Source organism: Rhinopithecus roxellana, chromosome 6 (assembly GCF_007565055.1).
Source record: "Rhinopithecus roxellana isolate Shanxi Qingling chromosome 6, ASM756505v1, whole genome shotgun sequence".
NCBI lineage: Eukaryota > Metazoa > Chordata > Mammalia > Primates > Cercopithecidae > Rhinopithecus > Rhinopithecus roxellana.
In genome coordinates, this window is record NC_044554.1 from 44,038,822 (window position 1) to 44,064,280 (window position 25,459).

A 25,459-nucleotide genomic window follows, 5' to 3' on the forward strand; every position below is an offset into this window, starting at 1 on the left:
CCTGGCGACAGAGTGAGACTCCATCTCAAAAAACAAAAAGACTTAAAAAAAAGGAACACAGAATCCCAGGCCCCACTCCAGACCTCCAAAATGAAAATTCTTGTTTACCAAGATCTCTAGCAATTCTCACAAACCTCAAAGTTTAAGAAGCCGGCTAGAGACTAGGAGTTCTCACGCCTGATTTGCACCAGAATCCCAGAGGGCCTGTGAAAACAGGTGGCTGCCCCCCTCCCCAGGCACTGCTTCAGGTATCAGGTCGAGCCCAGGGGTCTGCATTTCCAGCACGTCCCCAGGTGTGGCCCATGTTCCCCCTCTGACTCTAGAATCCACCTGAGGTCTCAGACTGGGATGCATGTCCAAGTCACCCGGGGACAGCTCTCCCCACCAGGGACCTGAACTGGCTCTCTTCAGTTGTCTTCACCACAGAGGACGAGTGGGATGTCCTGCTACGTCACAGCACTGCCATTGCTGTCTGCAAGGCAAAAACGTCCATGCACAAAAGAGAGACTCGGGCCACACCATCTATGCTTGGGCTATATTCAGAGCACACAAGCTTTATTTAGCAACAATGGCAGTATTTCATGAGAATGAGCTGCACAATAGCGTAAATGCCATTTCCTGCACACAGCCTGGGAGCAGATGGTTACAGAGACAGAGCCCAGACCCTACAGTCCTGCCCTGCCCTTCCCGACGGGCTCCGGCTACTTCTGGCCTCATTATTGTCTCTCTCAAACCACAGCCCAGGTCGCTGAGCCAGAGGGGAGGGTGCAGGCTGGTTCCGCTGCTCAGGCTCTGTCATCCTGCTTCTTCCTTCTCAAGGGCCACCTTGGGAGCAGCTGGCCGGCAAGAATGCCCCCCTCACACACAGGGAACCCAAGTCCCTACTGATTCAACCTCTTCTACCACTGCAAGTCCTTTTCCTCGATGAAAGTTTCACATATGGGTTTCAATAAAATAAGGTGATATTTATAAAGCACTCTGCACTCACTAAGAGTTAGTACTGCCCCCCATCCAGTCCCCTGCCAGCAAGCAGGGACTAGGGTGCCCTTATAAAAGGTGTGAGAACTGCAGAGACAAAGCACAAGGGAGGGGCCCGGCCCAGGACCTGTCAGGGCTGCTTGGAGGTCAAATTTTCCGTTCAGCTGTAGTGCAGGCTGCATCCCAGCAACCGACTTAACCAGATACAGAGCCAATCATCTGAAATCTCCATGTGACACGTGTTTATATTTCTGTGTGTGTGTACATGCACACTTGTCTCTGAGTGTGCCCATCTATGTGTACAACCTTCAGTTATGGATTTTTAACCCTTTGTGACCTCCTTTCTAGCTCTCTGGCACAGGCAGAGCTATCTGGGGGAGGAAACTGAGAACCCCCAATGGACAGCAGATGTGCCAATATGAGAGGAATGGGCAGTGGGCAGCCAGGCCCACCTGGGAGTGAACATGGAACACCCCAAGCAGCAAAGTCCTGCATGAGGCCTCTTCAAAGGTAGGGGGTCAAGGGGGTAGTAACCGAGTGGGGCTTACATCAGTGGCTGGACTGTACAGATGGGTGAATGGCTGGGGGCAGGGGTTACAGAGAGGGAGAGGCTTGTGGCATTGGCTGAACTGTACAGATGGATGGGTGATCCAGGCCAACAGCCCCACGCACATGAACCCCTCCTGGTCAGTGGTGCACACCACCCTGCCAGAAACTCCAAGTCAGCAGTCATTTAACACTGAAATGGGGTGGGAGGGGGAGTGCTCACACAGTGTAAGTTTTGACAGACTTATAGAGGGGTGGGAGCAGCCCATGGTTCTCGCGAACAATTTCCAGGTACTCAGATGGAGTCTCCAGCAAGAAGGGCCCACAGCACATCTGGCAGCAGCACTGACCCCAGAGGGTGGCTCCGGGTTCTTGTCAGACATGGGGGAAAAGTCAAAATCAGCCACCTATGATGAACAAAATCCCACGGGTCAATCACCCACCCACCAGGAGCCCCATCAGGTGGCCTTATGAGCTCAGCTGCCTGGCAGCAGAGTGCACAGAAACACCTTTCTGGTACCACACAGATGCAAGAGATGGACATAGGAGATAAATCAGATGGGACACAACTTAGCAATTTTTCCTGGTTACAGATGCCTCTTGGGCATGTCACCCCAAAGTCCCAGAGCCTCGCTGTGACATCAAGACCCCTTCAAGGCATCCTGGCCTGGCCCCCATACCCTCTCTAAAGATCCTCTCTAGGCAAGGCCCAGTATTCCAGCCTCCATTCCACTGAGTACCCACCTCCACCATATCCTTTTGCTGAGTGGCATTCCGCAGGGTCATGTACATGATGAAGGCCAACATCACAGTGATAAGTGTAGCACATGGGAAAGCAAAGACAGCCGGCTGGATTCCTGGGAATGAAAGAGGTAACATTACAGGACTGGGTAGCTGGTGCTGCAGTGCTGGTTCTCAGGAAGCAAGCACAACAAATGAGGGAATGAATGGTCAAGTCTTACCAGTGATTTTTTTACCCTTGTGTACATGCATCCCAACTGGGTAACCCCAATAGGTAAATCCAGGACTTCACAAAAAATAAACTGGGGTCTGGGTGGGGGGCTTTCAGCATACATCCACAAGTTACTTGATAGCAACTTCCAAGAGTGGCAGCTAAATTCCTCACCCCTTGAGTGAGGGCTGGACTCAGTGACCAGCTCCTAGTGTACAGATGAAAGGAGTGACAGTGCATGGCTCCTGAGTCTAAGCCATAAAGGACACCACAGCTCCTTCTTGCTCTCTTGGGTGACACACTTTTGGGAAGGGCAGCTCTGTTGTGAGGTCACCCAGTTGGCACTGCTTCAGCTTCCACCCTCTGGCAACTCCAGGCTCACCCACTAAACCTGTTGCAATGAAGTGGTATGATGGAAAGAGTCCAGTGTCTGAAGTTAAACAGTTGTGGGTTCAAATCCTAGCTCTGAACATGCTACCTCCTGCTAATGTTGACCTGCAAGACTGCTAAGGAGATGCAACAAGAAGAGGGGTGTTGATGTGTGTGGCATGTGGTAGGTGATCAGAAAGTGTGGGTTCCCTCTCCCTTTTCCCTCATGCTCTGCCATGAGTGTCTGTTTCCCCAGGAAAAGTTGGCATTGATTACCTGTACTGCTATCTTCTCTGCAGAATTCAGGGGGTTCCTGATTGGAACTTGGTCCCTAGAGGGTGCTGAGAGACGCAGGGCTCAAGTGACCTGACAATGCCCACAAAGTAAGCCAGGGCCCAGACGGACTGTAGCATCCTCTCAGGGCCCAGAGTGGGATTGGGGAGACTGTAGAGGACAGTGACAGCTTCAGGTACATCCATAGGACCAACCTTGAAGACAGGTGCAGCTGGCAGGGTTTGGCATGAGCTTGGGAGCACTGGGAAGAACTAACTCCTACCCCAGGACCAGAGTCTGAAAGCCTGGCTCAGGCTCAGGCTAACATCCAGTCTTGTTGCCTCCCTATGCCTTAGTTTCCCCTTTTGTAGCGTCAAAGGTAGGACTAGGTTGAGCATCTGAAAGATGGTGCCTTCAGGACCTGAGATCCTACTCTATGTAAGGACGTACTTGTCTGGGGCTCCCAGAGTCCTCCATAAAGATGAACTGTAGAACCCAATGCTGTCATCAGCAAAGCCTATGACCGTAAGCCAGGGGCTGGGACCCGATGATGGTTTTGGAAGGGTATTTCAAGAAAGAAGGTTGGGCATCCTTTTCTTTCTTTCTTTCTTTCTTCATTCATTCATTCATTCATTCATTCATGGAGACAGGGTCTCACTCTGTTGCTCAGTCTGGAGTGCCGTGGTGCGATCTTGGCTCACTGCAGCCTCAACCTCCTGAACTCAAGTGATCCTACCACATCAGCTTCCCGAGTAGCACAGCAGAGATCTACAGGCACATGCCATACTCTCTCTCTCTACATACACACACACACACACACACACACACACGTATATACACGCACATATAAAATATATGTATATATATGCACATATATATACACATATATATGTTTTTTGAGACAAGAGCCTCTCTGTGGCCCAGGCTGGAGTGCAGCAGTGCAATCTCAGCTCACTACAACCTCCACCTCCCAGGTTCAAGGGATTCTCATGCCTCCGCCTCCTTCGTAGCTGGGATTACAGACACACACCACCACACCCAGCTAATTTTTTGGTATTTTTAGTAGAGACGGGGTTTCACCATGTTGGCCAGGCTGGTCTTGAACTCCTGACCTCAAATGATCCACCCACCTTGGCCTCTCAGAGTGCTGGGATTACAAGCACAAGCCACCGCACCTGTCCTATTTTTATATTTTTTGTAGAGACAAGAGTTTTACCACGTTGCCCAGGCTGGTCTCAGACTCCTGGGTTCAATCAATCCACCCACCTCAGTCTCCCAGAGTCCTGGGAGCCACCTTGCCTAGCCCAGGCATCCTTATTAATGATATGCAATACCTTCTTGCTGGAAGACTCACTACCACACTGTGAGTTGAGCAGAGTTACTGTTGGGGATGCTGGTTTTAGTAGTGGCAACTGCTGGGGCAGGCGTGATGGTGATGAGGGAGGGAACATTGCAAGTATGGTGGCTCATTTGGTGCAAAAGTGTTTGCGCTGGGGACGTGTGTGGTCTTGGAAATATGTGGGAGAAGACATTGGCATGGTTGCTTTTGGTCCACGAAGCTGGCATTGGGGCAGGTAGTGGCATGGGCTTATAGATGTGGGTAAGGGCAGGGGCCATTGAGGTGACTTGGTGAGAATGCTGATAGAGTCGTTAGTGGTGGCACTGGTGGTCCTGGAAGAGTTGTCAGGAGAACATATGGTAATGGTGGTGTCTGAGTTGGTTACAGTTGTTAGTGGTGCTGGTGTTGATGGTGGTGCTGGTAGAATCGATGGGTGCTGTACTGGGGTTGGCAGAGTTGGTTGCTGGTGGGAGTGGAGAGTTTGGTGGTGGTGGTATTGACAGTTGGCCAACGCTGATGTTGGCCATCACTGGAGTCAGTAGGGTTAATGATGGTGCTGATGCTGGTGGGCTTCGTTGCTGAGGACCTTGGTAAGGTTGGCTGGTAGGAGCGTATTGGTGGTGGTGGCAGGGTGGACAGGCCTGACTGCCCATGTGGCACTGGAGCAGAAGGCGAAGTGTCACTTACTGGAGGGCCACACCTGGATCCTGTGGTACTGATGCGTCTTGCTGATGACATTCTCGGCCCGGATGCTGAAACAGTAGTCCCCAGGGTCCCTGAAGGTGTGGGTCAGGTTGTACGCTGTGCTGGCTACGGACACAGGGTGGCACTCCCCTTCCTCCAGCGGGAGGCACTCAGGCTTGAGACGCCAGCACACGGTCAGAGGAGGGCTGCAGGGAAATGGGGGCGGTTTTTAAGAAAAGGCTCAGTAAAACGTGTCAGCACAGACCAAGTCCAAGACAGGCCAGGTGGGCAGGAACTTCAGTGTCCTTTCCAGGACAGGACATCAAGCTGTCCTGGACTCAGCTTCATGCATTCCAGACCAGGGGACACTATGGTGCAAAAGAGATGGTCCCGGACCCCCAAGGGAATTCCAAGTGAATAAGGCAGAGATACACACAGACTGCTCACCGGAGGCAGAATGAGGGGTCCGATGGCATACATGGTGTACCACAGAAGCCCAGGGGGATAATAGGCACGTCCCATTTTTTGGTTTTTGTTTTCTATGAGACAAGGACTCACTCTGTCACCCGGCTGAAGTGCAGTGGCTGAATCATAGCTTGGTGCAGCCTCCAACTCCTGGCCTCAAGCAATCTTCCTGCCTCAGCCTCCCGAGTAGCTGGGGCTTCAGGCACCAGCCACCATGCCCAACTAAATTTTTATTTTATTTTATTAGTTAATTTATTTATTTAGAGATGGAGTATCGCTCTGTTGCCCAGTCTGGAGTGCCATGTCGCGATCTTGGCTCACTGCAACCTTCACCTCCTGGGTTTGAGCCTCAGCTTCCTAAGTAACTGGGACTACAGGCACGCACAACCATGCCTGACTAATTTTTGTATTTTTAGTAGAGACGGGGTTTCACCATGTTGGCCAGGCTGGTCTTGAACTCCTGACCTCGGGTGATCTGCCCGCCTCGGCCTCCCAAAGTGCTGGGATTACAGGCGTGAGTCACCGTGCCTGGCCAATTTTTTTTAATTTTTTATAGAGATGGGACTATATTGCCCTGGGCTATATTGCCCAAGGTGGTCTCCAACTCCTAGCCTCAAGTATTCTCCTGCCTCAGCCTCTCAAAGTGCTGAGATTACAGGTGTGAGCCACTGCAACCAGCATGAGAGAGTTGTTTGTTTGTTTTGTTTTCATTTTTGTGTTTTGTTTTGTTTTTTTTTTTTACAAAGTCTCACTCTGTCACCCAGGCTGGAGTGCAGTGGTACGATCTTGGTTCACTGCAACCTTTGCCTCCTGAGTTCAAGTGATTCTTGCACCTCAGCCTCCCAAGTAGCTGGGACTACAGGCATGCACCACCACGTCTGGCTAATTTTTGTATTTTTTTGGTAGAGATGGGGTTTCACCATGTTGGCCAGGCTAATCTTGAACTCCTGACCTCAAGTGATCCACCCACCTTAGCCTCTGAAAGTGCTGGGATTGCAGACATGAGCTACCGTCCCTGACCATGAGAGCATTCTTAATGAGGTAGCCAGAGAAGGCTTCCTGGAGGAGGAGGCATTTGAGCAGATCTGAAAGGATAAATGAACCTTTGATGGGTGAGAAAGGATAAGGGCATTCCAAGTTATCCACATTCCACAAGCATAGGCTCAGAAGCTGGAAAATGCAGGTCCATCCAAGGAATGTGAAATGAACATTCCAATTCCACACAACCCCAGGTCCGCAGGAAAAGCCACACACTCGTGCCACCTGAAAGATCAGGGCTGCTAAACCCACGGGGCTTCCCATCCTCCCCATCCTGAGCTCCTGCCTCCAACGCCCCGTGAAAACTACCTCCAACCCCTAAATTATTCATAGCTCATCTTCCTCTTCCCCTGGCCTCCATTGCTAACTCTCTGTCTGGCCTAGCATCCCTCTCATGTGTCCCCTTGTGGGGACAAGAGTCCTTCAAGGACTGGCCAGGCACGGTTGCTCACACCTGCAATCCCAGTACTTCGGGAGGCCGAGGTGAGCGGATCACTTGAGGTCCGGAGTTTGAAAGCAACCTGGCCAACATGATGAAACCCTGTCTTTACAAAAAATACAAAAAATTAGCCCTGTGTGGTGGCATGCACCTGTAATCCCATCTACTCGGGAGGCGGAGGTTGCAGTGAGCTGAGATTGTGCCACTGCACTCCAGCCTGGGCAACAAAGCGAGACTTTGTCTGGGAAAAAAAAAAAAGAGTCCTTTAAGGTCTGGGCCCTGACCACTGATGTCTGCTGCTCTATCCATCCCAGTGGCTCCAGGGAGGGGCACCCTCGTGGACAGAATGCACTCAGCATCTGTGTCTCCTCACTTACTGAACAGCCTGATGCTGTTCTTGCCAGGAGCCTGGGCCAGGCTGCCTTGAGTAGACTGGCTGATGAGAATCCCCTGGGATGATCTGCTTCTGTGTCATGTGGGGTGCCCTACCCTGTACACAGAACCCTTGGAAGCAGTGGCTCTGTCTTGTCTACTCTGGTCTAGAAGCTTCCAGAAAAGCACCCAGTCCAAAGCAGATGCTCGATCAACTTCTGCTGGCTGGTGCAAGCTCCCCTGTGCAGGCTGGAGGGCAGAACAGGTTTGGTTTTTTTTTTTTTTTTTTGGACAGAGTCTCGCTCTGTTGCCTAGGCTGGAGTGCAATGGCAGGATCTCAGCTCACTGCAACCTCCATCTCCCAGGTTCAAGCAATTCCCTTGCCTCAGCCTCCCAAGTAGCTGGGATTACAGGCATGAGTCACAGCGCCCGGCCTTAGAAAAGGCTTTTGAAGGCAGGCATTCCAAGGTGCTTAGAAGAATAAGAAACATCTGGACGTGTAATGGGAGAGAAGAGAACCCTGAAAGAACCGCAAGGGCAAAGGCCTGGGGGCTGGAAAATAGGCCACGTTATACACAGAGGGCTTCTCAACAGGAGGGGTCCCTCCCAACCTTTGTCTCCATGCCCACGGTGAATACAGCCCCAAAAGGCAGGTCCTCCCTCCCTGGGACCTCAAGAATTGAGCTGAGGGCTAGGTGTGGTGGCTCATGCCTGTAATCCCAGCACTTTGGGAGGCCAAGCTGGGAGGATCGCTTGAGCTCAGGAGACTGAGACCAGCCTGGGCAACATAGGGAGACCCCAGCTCTACAAAAATTAAAAATTGGAAAGGCATGGTAGTGCCCACCTATAGTTCCAGCCACCTAGGAGGCTGAGGCAGGAGAATCATTTAAGCCTGGGAGGTCAAGGCTGCAGTGAGCTGTGACGGTGCCACTGCACTCCAACCTGAGTGACAGGGCGAAACTCTGTCTCTAAAAAATACAAATAAAGGCCGGATGCAGTGGCTCACGCCTTATAATCTCAGCACTTTAGGAGGCCACGGCGGGTGGATCACTTGAGGTCAGGAGTTGGAGACCAGCCTGGGCAACATGGTGAAACCCTATCTCTACTGAAAATACAAAAATTAGCTGGGCATCGTGGAGTGTGGCTGTAATCCCAGCTAGGCTGAGGCAGGAGAATCGCTTGAACCAGGGAAGCAGAGGTTGCAGTGAGCCAAGATTGCGCCACTGCACTCCAGCCTGGCGACAGAGTGAGAGACTCTGTCTCAAAAAAAATTAAAAATAAAAATAAAATAAAGACTGGAGCTGAGCCCATGCTCTCCCCATGGCCCAGCCTCAGGACAGAGTGGCACTGCCCTTCCACGAGGTCCCAGACTGGGGTCCGTCACAGAGTGAAACACACTTGGGGTCACCATGAAAGTGGATGTGCAGAGCCCACGGGGCACCCACAGTGCACTCCGGAGTTCACTTACCTCCCCAGGAAGTTCAAGGTCACGGTCATCTTTTGGAAGGTCTGAATTAGGGTAGGCCCCAAGACTTGGATGCCTCGAAGGGTGTCTGTAAGGCCGAGAGAACCCCGTTAGACCTGGTAGCTAAGGATTGCTGTCAAGGCTCCCAGGGCACAGGGTAGTGTGACCACCACCCTGTCCTCCCCTCTGCCCTCTCCTAAGAGCAGGTCACAGGTCTGTGCAGGGTTCCTCTGGGTCCTGCCCTTCCCTGTCAGCAGCAGGTCTGGAGCCAGCTCAGAGGGAGGAATTTGGAAAAGGCAGGAAACACACGACTGTCCCGCCCATTGCCAAGTCATCGTCCGTGTCATACAGGGCAGCACCATCCCATCAGTAAGAACCAATACATCTTCTGCAGCTGCCCAAGGGCTCCATCTTGCCAAAGCCAGGGAGAGATGGAGACCGTCCCACCCTGGGGTGAGCCTCGGTGGGAGGCCGATGGGGCCGGGGAACAGGGAATGGCATGGACTGGCCAATTCACAGTAGACAGCTGATCACCGGCTCAGGCTCTGGGTGCTTAGGCTCAGGCGGCCCCGGGCGCGAGGGCCGCTTAGCCACTGCACAGCCACATGATCCCATCCATGGCCTGCAGCGCCCTGTCTGAAGCAGGGGTATGATAGACACTCCTCAGAGGTCTGTGGGGCTCCAGGAGACAGGATGTGGGTCCAGCCCAGAGCCACCGTGATCTGTGCCTATGGTGACCCCACTCTGGAACGCCCAGACTGCATCAGCCTGCCTGAACACCCACCCTGCAGCTTCAGCGAGGCGGAGAAGTCCCCGGTCTTCTGCATCACACCCTTCGTGGCATCCGGCTTCACCTCTTCCCACTCTGCCACCACTTTGAGCTTCACGGTGAAGGTCCCGATGATGGAATAGTTATAATAGACCACGGAGTCTTCAGTCACCATCTGGGTCCTGTTAGGAGACAGGGAGGAGAGAGGAGGAAGACAGCAGATGGCTGCTTCCCCTTCCTGTAACTCAGAAGTGATTCATGGGATTGCCAGAGTCAGGGGAGGCTGTGCAGTGAGACTCCCAGCTACCAGTGAGCACACCCGTCATCACAGGGCTCCAGGTCAGCTGACCCATTTCCCAGATGAGGAAACTGAGGCCAGAGAGGGCCTAAAATTCAGGAAAATTACAAATTTCTCACATTAGCCAAAGTTCAAGGGCTCAACAGCCCCATGTGGTAAAGATAGAAGAATTTTTTGTCAAAAATTTTTTGTTTTTGTTGCTTTTGGTTTTTGAGACAGGGTCTCACTCTGTCACCCAGTGGTGCAATCATGGCTCACTGCAGCCTTGAATTCCTGGGCTTGAGCAGCCCGCCTGTGTCAGCCTCCCAAGTAGCAGGGATCACAGGCGTGTACCACTGTGCCCAGCTAATATATGATTTTTTGTAGAGACAAGGTCTCACTATGTTGCCCAGGCTGGTCTTGAACTCCTGTGTTCAAGTGATCCTCTGACCTCAGCCTCTCAAAGTGCTGGGATTACAGGCATGAGCCACTCTGCTAAGCTGAGAGTTCTGTTGGACAAAGCTGCCATCCAGATTTTTCAAGTAAATGATCTTTTCTGCAAATTGTCTGCTTTCCAGTATTTATACTGTACTTTCTCTCTTTCTCTCTTTTTTTTTTTTTTTTTCCCCCTTTTTAGAGATAAGGTTCTGCTCTGTTGCCCTGGCTGGAGTGCTGTGGTGCAATCAGATCACTGCAGTCTCTGAACTCCTAGGCTCAAGCAGTCCTCCCACCTCAGCCACCTGTAGCTGGGACTACAGGCACGTGCCACCATCCCTGGCGAATTTTTGTATTTTTTGTAGAGACGAGGTCTCCCTATGTTACCCACACTAGTCTCGAATTCCTGGGCTCAAGTTTTCCCCCACCCTCTTGGCCCCTCAAAGCACTGGAATGACAGGCGTGAGCCACCATAGGCCTGCACTTATTTTCTTAACTTTACTGAGTAAGTTAGAACTTTCAGAATAATATTGATGGACCCTGATAAGGAGCACCCTTGCCTTATTCCCACATATCTAGAGCCAGGTTCCCCCAGCATCTCAATGCAATGATTCCTCAAAGGTATTTGACCACAGGTCACTTTTGTCACCAAGAATTAGAGAATCCACATTCCACGTTTTGCCAGGGATGGTGGCTCACCCTCTGTAATACCAACACTGTGGGAAGGCAAGGTGGGAGGACTGCTTGAGCCCAGAAATTCGAGACCAGCCTGGGCAACTTGGCAAAACCCCGTCTCTACAAAAAATACAAAACTTAGCCAGCCGTAATGTTACAGGCCTGTGGTCCCAGCTACTCAAGAGGCTGAGGTGGGGGGATCTCGACGTCAAGAGGCAGAGGTTGCAGTGAGCCGTGATCACGCCACTGCACTCCAGCCTGGGCAACAGAGTGAGACTCCATCTCAAAAACAAAAACAAAAACAAAAACACATCTTTTTTTTTGAGACAGAGTCTTGCTCTGTCACCTAGGCTGAAGTGCAGTGGCATGATCTCGGCTCACTGCAACCTCCTCCTCCCTGGTTCAAACAATTCTCCTGCCTCAGCCTCCTGAGTAGCTGGGACTACAGGCGCGTGCCACCATGCCCAGCAATTTTTTTTTTTTTTTTTTTTTGTATTTTCAGTAGAGATGGGGTTTTGCCATGTTGGCCAGGCTGGTTTTGAACTCCTGACCTGAAGTGATCTGTCCACCTTAGCCTCACAAAGTGCTGGGATTATAGAAGTGAGCCACTGCGCCTGGCCATAAACAAAAACATATTCTAAGTTCTCTACTCAGTATAATGTTAGTTGTTAGTTCCAGCAACTTCTTTTTCTAGTTTATTGATATTACATTGAATGTTCATTTCTGTTCATACTAACACTTTTTTGGCATCTAAAGAGATGATCTGGCCGGGCATGGTGGCTCACATCTGTCATGCCAGTGCTTTGGGAGGCTGAGGCGGGAGGATGGCTCGAGACCAGGAGTTCAAGACCAGCCTGGGCAACATAGCAAGACCCCATCTCCACAAAACATTAAAAAAAATAGTCATGTGTGGTGGTACACGCCTGTGGTCCCAGCTACTCGAGAGGTCAAGGCAAGAGGATTCCTTGAGCACAAGAGATTGAGGCTGCAGTGAGTCAGGTTTGTGCCACTGCACTCTAGCCTGGGTGACAGAGCAAGACCCTGTCTCTAAAAAAGAGGGGGAGGGAAACCAAGCACAGTGGCTCACACCTGTAATCCCAATGCTTTGGGAAGCTGAGATGGGAGGATCTCTTGAGCCCAGGAGTTCAAGAACCAGCCTGTGAAACATAGTAAGACTCTGTCTCTACAAAAAAGTTTTAAAATTAGCAGGGCATAGTGGTGCATGCCTGTAATCCCAGCCACTCAGGAGGCAGAGGTGGGACGATTGCTTGAAGCTGGAAGGTCAAGGTGGCAGTGATCTATAATCACACCACTGTACTCTAGCCTGAGTGTTTGACCACAGGTTGCTTTTGTCACCGAGAGTTAGAAATCCACATTCTGAGTTTTGCTGGGCACAGTGGCTCACCCCCTGTAATCCCAACACTTTGGGAGGAAGGAAGGAAGGAAGGAAGGAGGCGGGAAGGGAAGGGAGGGAGTAGGGCCAAGCACAGTGGCTCCCACCTGTAATCTCAGCACTTAAGAAGGCAGAGGCGGGAGGATCACTTGGGCCCAGGAGTTCAAGACCCGCCTGGGCAACATAGCAAGACCCTGTTCTCCTCCACAAAAAAGGGGAAAAGAGACAAAAAGTTAAAAGGGTGGAATAAAGAGAAATGAAGCCAGAGCACCTGGGTTCTACCTTGTATCTAGCAATGGCTGGCTAGGTACCCTTCAAGGTCAAATGGGAAAAAGTCCTATGCACCTTGACCTTCCTTAAATGACTGTTTTGGGCACCAATGTCCTCCTTTATCAGGTGAAGACACCACAAAGGTAGGGCTAGTGACTGATTCACTAGTGTACCCCAGGATCCCCAAGCGTGGCAGAGAGGAGGTGCTTAAAAGATGTTTGAAGGGAGACAGAGTGAGCAGGGAAAGGTGAGGAGCTTCAGGTGGGTCCAGTGGCGCACACCTGTAATCCCAGCACTTTGGGAGGCTGAGGTGGGAGGATCACTTGAGGTCAGGAGTTCGAGACCAGCTTGGCCGACATGGTGAAGCCCCGTCTCTACTAAAATAATAATAATAATAATAATAAATAAATAAATTAGCTGGGCATTGTGGCTCACACCTGTAATCCCAGCATGAGGCCAAGACAGGCAGATCACTTGAGGCCAGGAGTTCAAGACTAGCCTGGCCAACATGGTAAAACCCCATCTCTACTAAAAAAAAAAAAAAATTAACCGGGTGTGGTGGTATAAGCCTGTACTTCCAGCTACTGGGGTGACTGAGGCAGGAGAATCACTTGAACCCAGGAGGCAGTGGTTGCAGTGAGCCAAGATGGCGCTACTGCACTCCAGCCTGGATGACAGAGCAAGACTGCACCTCAAAAAAAAAAAAAAAAAATTGCCGGGCGCGGTGGCTCAAGCCTGTAATCCCAGCACTTTGGGAGGCCGAGACGGGCGGATCACGAGGTCAGGAGATCGAGACCATCCTGGCTAACACGGTGAAACCCCGTCTCTACTAAAAAATAGAAAAAACTAGCCGGTCGAGGTGGCGGGCGCCTGTAGTCCCAGCTATTCGGGAGGCTGAGGCAGGAGAATGGCATAAACCCAGGAGGCGGAGCTTGCAGTGAGCTGAGATCCGGCCACTGCACTCCAGCCTGGGCAACAGAGCGAGACTCCGTCTCAAAAAAAAAAATAAAAAATAAAAATGAAAGTGGCGAGATTCAGAGTACCCTGCACAGTGCGTGAGACAGTGGGGCACCAGTGACAGCTGTAGGGCCTGCAGAGGGGTAGGGACCTACCCGTCCCCAAAGTCCCAGCTGTAGAGAAACACGGCGGTCTTGAGGAAGTTGCTCGGGTCGTGGAGAAGGAAGGAGACTTTCAGGACGGTCTTAGTGAGATAGGAGCTGGGCCAGGGCAAGGAGGTGTTCTGGGTGACAACGAGGTCCCCAACGAGGAACTCTGAGAGAGAGACATGGGAGGATGAGTCTTGGAGATTCAGGGATCAGGGAACCAGATAGAGACCTCGTGGGCAGCTGTCAAAGCCACCACTTCCCTGGCCAGACCTTCTGGCTGTCAGAGCTAGGCAGGGAGAGGGGACCCCCCCCGTTCCCCAAAGACCCCTGAACACAGAGGCCTCCACACCCTCCCCCTGCTGCATGAACACTGCTGAACACCGGAGGACTTTGTCACATTCACTGTTTTCTCTCCTGTCCCCTCTCACCAGGACCCTGAACTTTCTGGCACAAAAGATGGCCAAGGTCAGAAGGAAATGCATGGGCAGGCACTGTGGCTCACACCTGTAATCCCAGCACTTTGGGAGGTTAAGGCAGGTGGATCACAAGGTGAGGAGTTCAAGACCAGCCTGGCCAAGATGGTGAAACCCCACCTCTACTAAAAATACAAAAATTAGCTGGGTGTGGTGGCGCACACCTGTGGTCACAGTTACTTGGGAGGCTGAGGGAGGAGAATCGCTTGAACCCAGGAGGCAGAGCTTGCAGTGAGCCAAGATCGCGCCACTGCACTCCAGCCTGGGCGACAGAGCAAGACTCCGTCTCAGAAAAAAAAAAAGAGGCCTGGCGCGGTGGCTCAAGCCTGTAATCCCAGCACTTTGGGAGGCCGAGGCGGGCAGATCACGAGGTCAGGAGATCGAGACCATCCTGGCTAACACGGTGAAACCCCATCTCTACTAAAAATACAAAAAATTAGCCGGGCGAGGTGGCGGGCGCCTGTAGTCCCAGCTACTCGGAGGCTGAGGCGGGAGAATGGCATGAATCCGGGAGGCGGAGCTTGCAGTGAGCCGAGATCGCGCCACTGCACTCCAGCCTGGGCGACACAGTGAGACTCCGTCTCAAAAAAAAAAAAAAGAAAAGAAAAAGAAAAAAGAAGGAAATGCATAAGCCTTGAAAGGAACTTTTGGGAAATATTTCATAATGTCAGGTGACCCTAGAAAAATTAGTAGTTCCAATGGCCGGGCACGGTGGCTCACGCCTGTAATCCCAGCACTTTGGGAGGCCGAGGCAGGCGGATCATGAGGTCAGGAGATCAAGACCACCCTAACATGGTGAAACCCCATCTCCACTAAAATACAAAAACAAAATTAGCTGGGCATGGTGGTGGGCGCCTGCAGTCCCAGCTACCTGAGAGGCTGAGGCGGGAGAATGGTATGAACCCGGGAGGCAGAGCTTCCAGTGAGCCGAGATCGCACCACTGCACTCCAGCCTGGGTGACAGAGCAAGACTCCATCTCAAAAAAAAAAAAAAAAAAAACAGAAAAAAGGAAAAATTAGCAGTTCCACTGATCACAGCTCCACACACTGGGACCACTGTCCTGTGTCTACTTCTTTAAAAAGAAAAAAAAATACTGGTGAGGCACGGTGGCTCACACCTGTAATCCCAGCACTTTGGGAGACCAAGGTGAGCAGATCACTTGAGGCCAGGAGTTCCAGACTTGCCTGGCCAACATGGCAAAACCCTGTCTCTACTAAAAATACAAAAATTAGCTGGGCATGATGGCCAGCACCTGTAGTCCCAGCTACTCCGGAGGCCGAGGCATGAGAATTGTTTGAACGGAGAGGTGGAGGTTGCAGTGAGCCAAGATCACGCCACCACTCCAGCCTGGGCAACAGAGGGAGACTGTCTCAAAAATAATAATAATAATAATTAATTAATTAAAATTAGTAAAAGTGGAAAGGAAGGCATGCTCAATAGAGCTCATTTGGAAAATGTTCAAACATAAAATAAGAAGAAAAGAAACTAACTATCATTCAACTCTACCACTGTTGCCGTTTTGAAGTGTGACAAAGTATTTGCTCGTGTGTTTAATATACACATATATTAAATACAGATTATTGGGTTAGACAATTCTGTGCTTTGCTTTTTTAATATGTAATTTTACATGCATGTGTGTTTACCCATGGCATTACAAACTCATTGTAAGGGTCACTGTTAATAGTGGTATAAATGATTTCATTATATTTAGCTAGTACCCTCATGGTTGCTCACTTAGCTTGTTTATCTCTTCTTTTGCTATTATAAACACTACTGCAATGAACATCTTCATGCATAAGGCATGACCCAAATGCAGGTTTATTTCCTGAAGATAAATTCGTTATTAGACTGTAAAGTCCAAAGGGGCAAAGGGGCATCTTCTCTTGGAATGTGAGAGAGAGAGAGACAAAGAGACATAGAGACAGAGATAAAGAGACAGACAGAGACAAAGACAGAAAGACAGAGAGAGAGAGAGAGAGAGACAAAGACATAGAACAGAAAGAGAGAGACAGAAAGGAAAAACAGAGAGAAGAGACAGAGAGACAGAGGCAGAGATAGATAGAGAACAGAGAGAAGGACAGAGAGACAGAGACAGACAGAAAAGAAAGATGAGAAAGAGGGGAGAGAGAACCAGTGAATGACCGCAAGACTACAATAATTTCTTTTTTTTTTTTTTTAAGACGCAGTCTCACTCTTTCCCCCAGGCTGGAGTGCAGTGGCACGTTCTCGGCTCACTGCAATCTCCGCCCCTCAGGTTCAAGCAATTCTCCTGCTTCAGCCTCCTATATAGCTGGGATTATAGGTGCCCATCACCATGCCCCACTAATTTTTGTGTTTTTAGTAGAGATGGGGTTTCGTCATGGTGGCCAGGCTGCTCTCAAACTCCTGATCTCAGGTGATCCACCTGCCTCGACCTCCCGAAGTGCTGGGAGCCTCCGCGCCCAGCCGAGACTACAATAATTTCTAACCATCGGTACCTATTGACCAGCCGCTCTCCACAGGGTTGTATTAATGTATACCCCCAGCAGCAAGAGGTGTCCATTTTAGCACAGTACCTGCTGGGGGGAATCACTGCGATTTTCAGATCCTTTCTGATTCGGCTGACCCAGGGAAGGAACCTATGGGCCTAATCTGCATTGATCTGATTCCTAGCGAAGCTGGATGTTTTTCTCTGCACCAAGGGTTTGAAGGCAAACTAACAAACAGGAGCGACCCTTACCTGTGATGGGGAGGACCACGAAGCCCCTGGCCACGGGCTGGCACATCCAGCAGTCAGCAGCAGTGACCCAGACGGAGACTGGGAAGTCCCCAGGCACATGGCCGACCACATGGATGGTGGAGCTGAGACCCTTCTCCGTCTTGCCAGTGAGCACCAGCGGGGTGTGGATCCAGTGGAAGCGGTAGAGGTGGGTGTCGGCAGGCAGGGCCAGGCTGCTGTTGTCCTTGGCCACCAGGCTGGCCGAGATAGTCACCTCCGCTCCCGTGGTGGCAGGGCTATCGGTGGTGAGATTGAGTTCATACAAGCCTAGGAGCCCAGAAACAAAGACTGTGTTTCAGGAGGGTATGTGACAAGGAGCCCCACAGCCACCTCTGGGCTGGCATCAACTATTCTATTTCCCAGGTGGAGAAACTGAGGCTCAGGCAGCTCAAGTGACTTGCCCAAGGGTCACTCAGCCAATTTGACATCAAACTGAGGTTCAAAACTGGGTCCCACTGACTCCAAATAACAGTCTCTTCAGTGTTATTTCCCCTTCCTTCCTTCTTTCCTTCCTTCCTTCCCTCCCTCCCTCCTCTCACTCTCTCCCTCCCTCCTTCCTTCATCCCTGCCTCCCTCTCTCCCTTTCTTTTCTTCCTTCCTTCCTTTCTGTTTTTCTTTCTTTCCTTCCTCCCTTCCTTCCTTCCCTCCCTCCCTCCTCTCACTCCCTTCCTTTCCTTCCTCCCTCCCTGTCTCCCTCCTTTCTTTTCTTCCTTCTTTCCTTTCTTTGTTTCTTTCCTTCCTTCCTTCCCTTCCTTCCTTCCCTCTCTCTCTCTTTCTTTCCTTCTTTCTTTTTTTCCTTCCTTCCTTCCTTCCTTTTCTTTCTTTCTTGTCTACCTTTCTTCCTCCTCTCTCTCTCTCTCTCTCTCTCTCTCTCTCTTTTCCTTTCTTTCTCTGGATCTCACTCTGTCACCCAGACTGGAGTACAATCATCACAGTTCACTGCAGCCTCCACCTTCCAGAATCAAGTGATCCTCCTGCCTCAGCCTCCCAAATAGCTGAAACCGCAGGCACACACCACCACAGCCAGCTAATTATTTTATTGTATTTTTTGTAGAGATGGGGGTCTATGTTGCCCAGGCTGCCCAAATTATATTTTCTTTTCATGCCAGCCAGGCAGGGCCTTGGTTAGTGGCTACTCTTCTGGGCAGGCCACACAGAGAACATTTCTACCGTTCCCCAGAATCCTTGTGGTTTTGTTTTGAGACAAGGTCTCCCTCTGTCATCCAGGCCGGGGTGCAGTGGCATGATCATAGCTCACTGCAGCCTCAAACTCCTGGGCTCAAGTGATCCTCCCACTTCAGCCTCCCGAGTAGCTGGGACTTGTAGGTCCAAGTCACCATGCCTGGCTGATTTTTTCTTTTTCTTTTTTTTTTTTTTTTTTGTAGAGATGGGATCTCACTATGTTGCCCAGGCTGGTCTCGAACTCCTGGCTTCAACCACTCCTCCTGCCTTGGCCTCCCAAAGTGCTGGGATTACAGGCATGAGCCAGCGAGCTCAACCACATTGCCCAAAGATCTACTGGACAGTGCTGGTCTTCTGCCTCTGGATTCCTCCTCTTCTCACTCCTCCCTCTCTGTCAGGGTTAAAGGATCCAGCTGTCGGCCAGGCACCATGGCTCACACCTATAATCCCAGCACTTTGGGAGGCCAAGGTAAGCTGATTACTTGAACTCAGGAGTTCGAGACCAGCCTGGCCAACATGGTGAAACCCCGTCTCCACTAAAGCAGGGGTCATTTCCATCGTCCCTGTGACCAGCACAACGCTTGGCACATAGCAGGTGTTTGGTACTGCTGTTGCCAAGGGGCACCTGGAGAACAGGTGCAGCAGAGGGACCAGCCCACCTCTAGCCCTGCCCCGGGAGACTGTTCACCCAGGCGGCACTGACTGAGTCCCTTCTGTGGACCCCATCCCTACTGTGTTGGGAGGACCCAGAAATGCAGAACATGCCCCTCCCCCAAGGGACCTCACAGGAGACCTGCTTGGGCTTTCAACAGGAAAGGCTGGCCAGGCGCTGTGGCTCACACCTGTAATTCCAGCACTTTGGAAGGTCGAAGTGGGTGGATCACCTGAGGTGGGGAGTTGGAGACCAGCCTGACCAACATGGAGAAACCCCTATTTCTACTAAAAATATAAAATTAGCTAGGTGTGGTGGCATGCGCCTGTAATCCCAGCTACTCGGGAGACTGAGAGAGGAGAATCGCTTGAACCAGAAGGCAGAGGTTGCAGTGAGTCAAGATCGCGCCACTGCACTCCAGCCTGGGCGACAACAGTGAAACTCTGTCTCAAAAAAATTTTTAAAAAAGGCCAACTATTTTACCTTGTGGTTTTCAACTATTTCAACTATTTTACCTTGTGGTTTTTCTTTCACAAATTTTCCTTAGAACCCTTACCCTCTCTCTGCCACTCTATTATGAGGGGGGAGGGGGATGAAAACTGTTGGATAATATTCAACCCCCTTAGCTGCCCACGTCCCACCTGTCCCTCGACAAGTCTCCAATCTGGGTCCTTTTATAGTTCCCAAAATGTGACCGAAAGGTGGGTGCTGGCCTTCTGGCAACGAGGATGTGGGGAAAGTAGATGCATGACCGGGTGGGCACAAGGTCCCCCCGCAAGTCTCCTCAGGAACCTGTCAGCTCCGGGTCCATTTTGGGAAATCACTTCCAGAAGAAATAGCACCCTGGTCTCCTGGGCTCTAAAATGGCATCTCGGCCGGGCACAGTGGCTCATGCCAGCCCTTTGGAAGGCCGAGGTGGGCAGATCACCTGAGGTCAGGAGTTCGAGACCAGCCTGGCCAACATGGTGAAACCCCGTCTCTACTAAAAATACAAAATTAGCCAGGCATGGTGGCAAGCGCCTGTAATCCCAGCTCGGGAGGCTGAGGCGGGAGAATCACTTGAACCCAGGAGATGGCAGTTGCCATGAGCTGAGATCGCGCCACCGCACTCCAGCGTGGCCAAAAAGAGCGAAACTCCATCTCAAATATATAAAATAAAATCACATCTCCCCAAAGCCAGTACTGACAGGGTGGAAAACCCCTCTAGATGAGGTGGCATTTTAAAGTAAAAAGGCTGCCTATCCTGTGCTCCCTGGGGGCTGAGGGTTGTGGCTTGATGACTGACCCTGATACATCCCCACCTCCCTGCCTCGTCCTCCCCTCCCTCAGCAGGTACGTGGTCCCCAGACATCCGACAGATGCGCGGGCCACCCTCGCACAGTTTCCAGGGCAGGGCTAGCCTGGGAAGTAGAAGCAGGAATCGAGGGTGCAAGGGGTGCCCCCTCCAGTGCTCAGGCAACGCTGAGATTATTTTTTTCAGCTGCATCTCATTCACTTCGAAGCAACATCACCTGTCCCCGTGGGGAACTCCAGCTCCAGCTTTCCTCAGTACCACATCACACCTTCACTGCTGTGGCCCACATTACACATTTCCCTTTCTTTCAGGGCAATTTCTTAAAGTATAAAGGCATTTGAGGCCGGGCCTAGCCAGCTCACACCTGTAATCCCAGCTCTTTGAGGCCAGAGGGTCACTTGAGCCCAAGAGTTTGAGATCAGCCGGAGCAACACAGTGATACCCAGTATCTATAAAAAATAATTTAAAAAATTAGCCGGGCATGGTAGCGTGCACCTGTTGCCCCAGCTACTTGGAAGGCTGAGGCAGGAGAATCTCTTGAGCCCAGGAGTTCGAGGTTGCAGTGAACTATGATGGCACCCCTGCACTTCAGCCTGGGCAACAAAGTGAGAGACCCTGTCTAAAATAAATAAATAAATAAATAAATAAATAAATAAATAAATAAATAAATATCAAGTCATTTAGGTCAAGATGCCGAGAACTGGTCACTTCTGAGAGAATGCTGGCATTGAAAAGGGGACCTGCAGTGTCTTAACCCCAAAGAGGGAATTTCAGGTGCTCTTTGGGAGCTTTTTCACACAAATACAGTGTGTATATCACATTGAGGGACTTGAAGCCCGTGTGGGCCACTGCTGCTGCCTGAGGCCACCCAACCAGTCTGTACCACCCTGGTTAGGCTCTGCTCTCCCTCCCCTCTTTGGCTGGGAGGCAGCATTTGACCAGGCTGTGGACAGAGAGGTGCATGGATGAGAAACCACCTCCTCCCTTATCCCCCTAACTCCTGGCACCCTCCTCCTTCCCATCCCCTACCCACCACCCCAGCCCAGGACCATGGGCCTGAGCGAGACTGGCAGGTGGCAGGGACATTCGGCTGCATGCTAATGGCCAAACAGCATCTGCAGTGAGACAGGCGCATGTCATCACGCAGATCGGTTGCCAGGGGAATGGATCAGGAGGGCAGCCGGCTGGGACTGGGAGGGGGGATTGAGGGGTGCAGGGAGGGGCTGTGTCTGCTGCAGACGTTGCTGCAGACACTGGCCCAGCTCATGGGAGCCCCCCCGCCGCCCCACCACCACCTGCAGGCTCCAAGGACACTTTTTTCTCAGTCTATTTTTTCAAAATCTGGTGTGTCACAGCCCCTGGGTGATGCTGCCCCTGTTCCTCAGGGGTCTCAGGGATGACCAGGACATTCGGGGTGGAAATGGACCAGGAAGCCTTTGCCAAATGTGGCCAAAGGAACCAATCACAGGGCCTGCTGCTCACCCATCAAATTCATCTTTCCAGGCTGGCGCGGTGGCTCACACCCGTCATCCCAGCATTTTGGGAGGCTGAGGCGGGTGGATCACCTGAAGTCAGAGGTTCGAGACCAGCCTGGCCAACATGGCGAAACCCCACCTCTACTAAAAATACAAAAATTAGACAGGTGTGGTGGCAGGCGCCCGTAATCCCAGCTACTTGGGAGGGTGAGGCAGGAGAATTGCTCGAACCCAGAAGGTGGAGGTTGCAGTGAGCCAAGATTGTGCCACTGCACTCCAGCCTGGGTGACAGAGCAAGACTCCATCTCAAACAAACAAAAAATTCATCTTTCCATGTTTGGGAGTCCAGGTGACATGACCTTGGGGTATGGAGCAGCCAAGGCAGAGGTTTAGGGGACTCCATGGGCCCCCCAAGTCACCCAGAGCTGAAGGGGCAAAAGCAAAAAGAGATGGGGCAACCACCCCGAAGCTTGGCCCATGGAAGAAACACCTACCTTTTCCAACAACACAGCATGTGCGGCCCTGGACATTCTAGAAAATGGCTACATCAGTCCTTTCACACAATATGCAGACTACCCAAAACACTTCAGAAGAGAACCTCTAAAGTCTGGGTAACACAAGCCGGAATTAATTAATAGTCCAGTACATGGACTTCTGATTTACAAATTCCTGATTCATGCAGACTCCAGAAAGGGGAAGGGTAGAAAAGTCTACCCCACGGGTGAGGGAGAAGATACGTTTCCCAACCCCACTCCCAGCCACTGTGATTTTGACCACATCGAGGGTGCAATTGGCTAGAATGGGAACCACACATGATTTCCAAATAATTCACTTTTGTTATTTTCTTTTGTTCTTTTTCTTTTGCCATTGAGGACACCTTGAAAATCTCTGGACACAAATAAACCTGATGGACAAGAGATCCCTTTTCTGTATTTCCAGGAGGAAATAGGTGATCTTGTCCAAACGCAATGCCCATAAAATTCGTCTAATTCATCCCTGAGTTGCAGGTTTTCTTTTACCTCGTGGTTTTTCTTTCACAAATTTTCATTAGATCCCTTGCTCTCTCTCTCCTGCTCTTTTATGAGGGGGGAGGGGGATGAAAAGCGTTGGATGGTATTCAACCCCCTTAGCTGCCCACGTCCCACCTGTCCCTCGACAAGTCTTCAATCTGGGTCCTTTGATGGTTCCCAAAATGTAGCAGAGAGGTGGGTGCTAGCCTTCTGGCGATGAGGAAGTGGGGGCAGTAGACACACGACCCTGCCCACCCCCCCTGCCCACACACACACCCCAGAAACCTGTCAGCTCCGGGTCCATTTTGGAAATCACCACCAGAGACGAAATGGCAGCCTGGCCTCCTGGGCTCCAAAATCACATCTCCCCAAAGCCAGCACCAACGGGGTGGAAAACCCGTCTAGATGAGGCGACATTTTAAGGCAAAAACGTTGCCCATCCTGTGCTCCCTGGGGGCCTGGGGGATTGTGGTGCGATGATGGACCCTGGCGCATCCCCGCCTCTCTGCCTCATCCTCCCCTCCCTTAGCGGGTGCATGGTCCCCAGGCATCCCCCCCGCGCGGTTTCCAGATTTCCAGGGCAGGGCCAGCCTGGGGGGTGGAAGCAGGAATCCAGGTGGGGGGCGGGGAGCCCCCTGCAGTGCCCAGACGACTTAGGGAGAAAAGGGTGAAAGGAGAGGGGAGAGGGCGCTGCAGTGGCCTCAGCCGAGGAGTGAGATGCGCTCAGGGCGCACGGTGCCACCTCCGCAATCCCGGATCCCGGGCCCACCCACCCGCGGAGACGGTTCCAGGCCCGGGGCGGGCTGCCCAGCGCCTTACCTGCGGCCACCCCTGCCGGGGCCCAGGGCAGGAGGCAGGAGAGCCATAGGATGCGGCCGAGGCGCGACCACACTGCCCGGGCCATGGCGAGGCCCGGAGCGGGAGAAACGTGGGGTGGACGCGGAGGGAATGCAGCTCCAGCTGGAGAACGGCGGCGGCCGCTCCTCGGGGCGCGCAGCGCGGGCGGTGCGGGGAGGTGCGGGAACAGTGCTCCCTCGTCCTCGCCGGGGGACGCTCTGTCGCTGCGCGCCGCCACCGCCCACAGCCTGCTGCGCGACCCCGGCCCACGTCAGCCGCGCCGCGCGCCCTCCTCCTCCTCCTGCTGCCCCTTGCTTCCGCGTCCCTCTCCACCGCCGCGTCCTCCCTCCCCGCGTCTCTCCCCACGGCCTCGCCCCCTGCCCTCCAGGAGTCCACGATCGCCCCTCCCAGTTTGCCTCCCCTCTCGGGGTTCCCGAGCTCCCTTCCTGCGCCCTGGCTCCTCCCCGCACCGCCACCCTCCAACCCAAATCCACCCCCGGCCGCATCCTTCCCCTCCACTACCCGAGTCCACGCCCCACGCACCTGCATTTTTCCCTTCCCCCGAGCCCCTCCCCGCCCTGGATCCGATACCGCCAGTTCTGACTCAGCGTCCCCAGGGGTGTGAGCTGCGCTGCAAGCCGCCTGCAGGTCCCTTGGGGCTCTCCTCCAGGTGCCTTCTCTCTGCACGCTCGTGGCTCCGAGATGCTGCTCCTCATTCAAGAACTGTTGAGTGCTAAGGTGTGCCAGGCGCTGGGCGAAAGGCCTCGAAAGGGCGAAAGACCTCGAAATTCCCCTTACTGTTGCTGCTGCTGCTTCTCTTCTTCTTCTTTTTTTTTTTTAATCTTGAGACAGAGTCTTGCTCTGTCCCAGGATGGCGCGATCTCGGCTCACTGTAACCTCCGCCTCCCGGGTTCAAGCGATTTTCACGTCTCAGCCTCCTGAGTAAGCTGGGATTACAGGTGCCTGCCACCAGGCCTGGCTAATTTTTGTATTTTTAGTAGAGACAGGGTTTCACCATATTGGCCAGGTTGGTCTCCAACTCCTGGCCTCAAGCAATCCTCTCACCTCAGCCTCCCAAAATGCTGGGATTACAGGTGTAAGCCACTGTGCCCAGTCTCTTGCCCCTTCTTGAAAGAGGGGCCTGAGCGCCCGGCCCCTGCACTGGGCTTGATGTCATCCCCTGTTTACCCTCTCACAGCTGCTGTGAGATGGGGCTCCTGCTCATATCTGGGCCCAGGGCCACTTCTTTGTCACTGAGGGCCTTGTGGGAGTCAGGCAACTGCAGTGAGGGGTGACCAGCCTACACGGTTACTGCCATTTGCCTTAGAGAAGCAGGGCTGGGCTCTGCTAGAAGCTGAAAGGGCCTGGCTGGCCTTAAAGGCTGGAAGCCCTGTGGGTTCTGGTTCCAGCTATGCTACTGCTTTGCTACAAACCTGGGCGAGGGATCCTCCCACACAGTGAGGGTCTTTGACCTCCTCTCTGGCTTGTGGGGCACTGATGGACCATCACTGCACCACCCGGTGCACTGACATCAAGGCATCTAAAGCAGGGGTCTCCAAGCCCCTGGTCGCCAGTACCAGTCCATGGCCTGTTAGGAACTGGCTGCACAGCAGGAGGTGAGCAGGGCCTGTGAGCCACTCTGAGCTCCACCTCCTGGCAGATCAGCAGGGCATTAGATTCTCAAAGGAGTGCAAACCCTACTGTGAAATGCTCAAGTGAGGGATCAAGGTTGTGTGCTCCTTATGATAATCTAATACCTGATGATCTGTCACTGTCTCCCATCATCCCCAGATGGGACCGTCTAGTTGCAGGAAAACAAGCTCAGGCTCCCACTGATTCTACATGATGGTGAGTATGTAATCATAATAGAAATAAAGTATACAATAAAAGTAATGCGCTTGAATCACCCCAAAACCATCCCTCCAACCCCTC

At 52.2% G+C, this 25,459-nt stretch overlaps 1 protein-coding gene across 1 annotated transcript; it reads right to left on the bottom strand.

Annotated features, from left to right (window-relative positions):
• Positions 1 to 1,743: 1,743 nt before the first annotated feature.
• Positions 1,744 to 23,594, bottom strand: LOC115891987 (transmembrane protein 130-like). Its single transcript, XM_030932331.1, is given in 9 exon segments — positions 1,744 to 1,871; positions 1,874 to 1,931; positions 2,269 to 2,381; positions 5,145 to 5,347; positions 8,924 to 9,008; positions 9,705 to 9,871; positions 13,852 to 14,011; positions 17,039 to 17,344; positions 23,510 to 23,594. Coding segments are annotated over 9 exon segments (1,305 nt in total).
• Between the last annotated feature and the right edge of the window lie 1,865 nt (positions 23,595 to 25,459).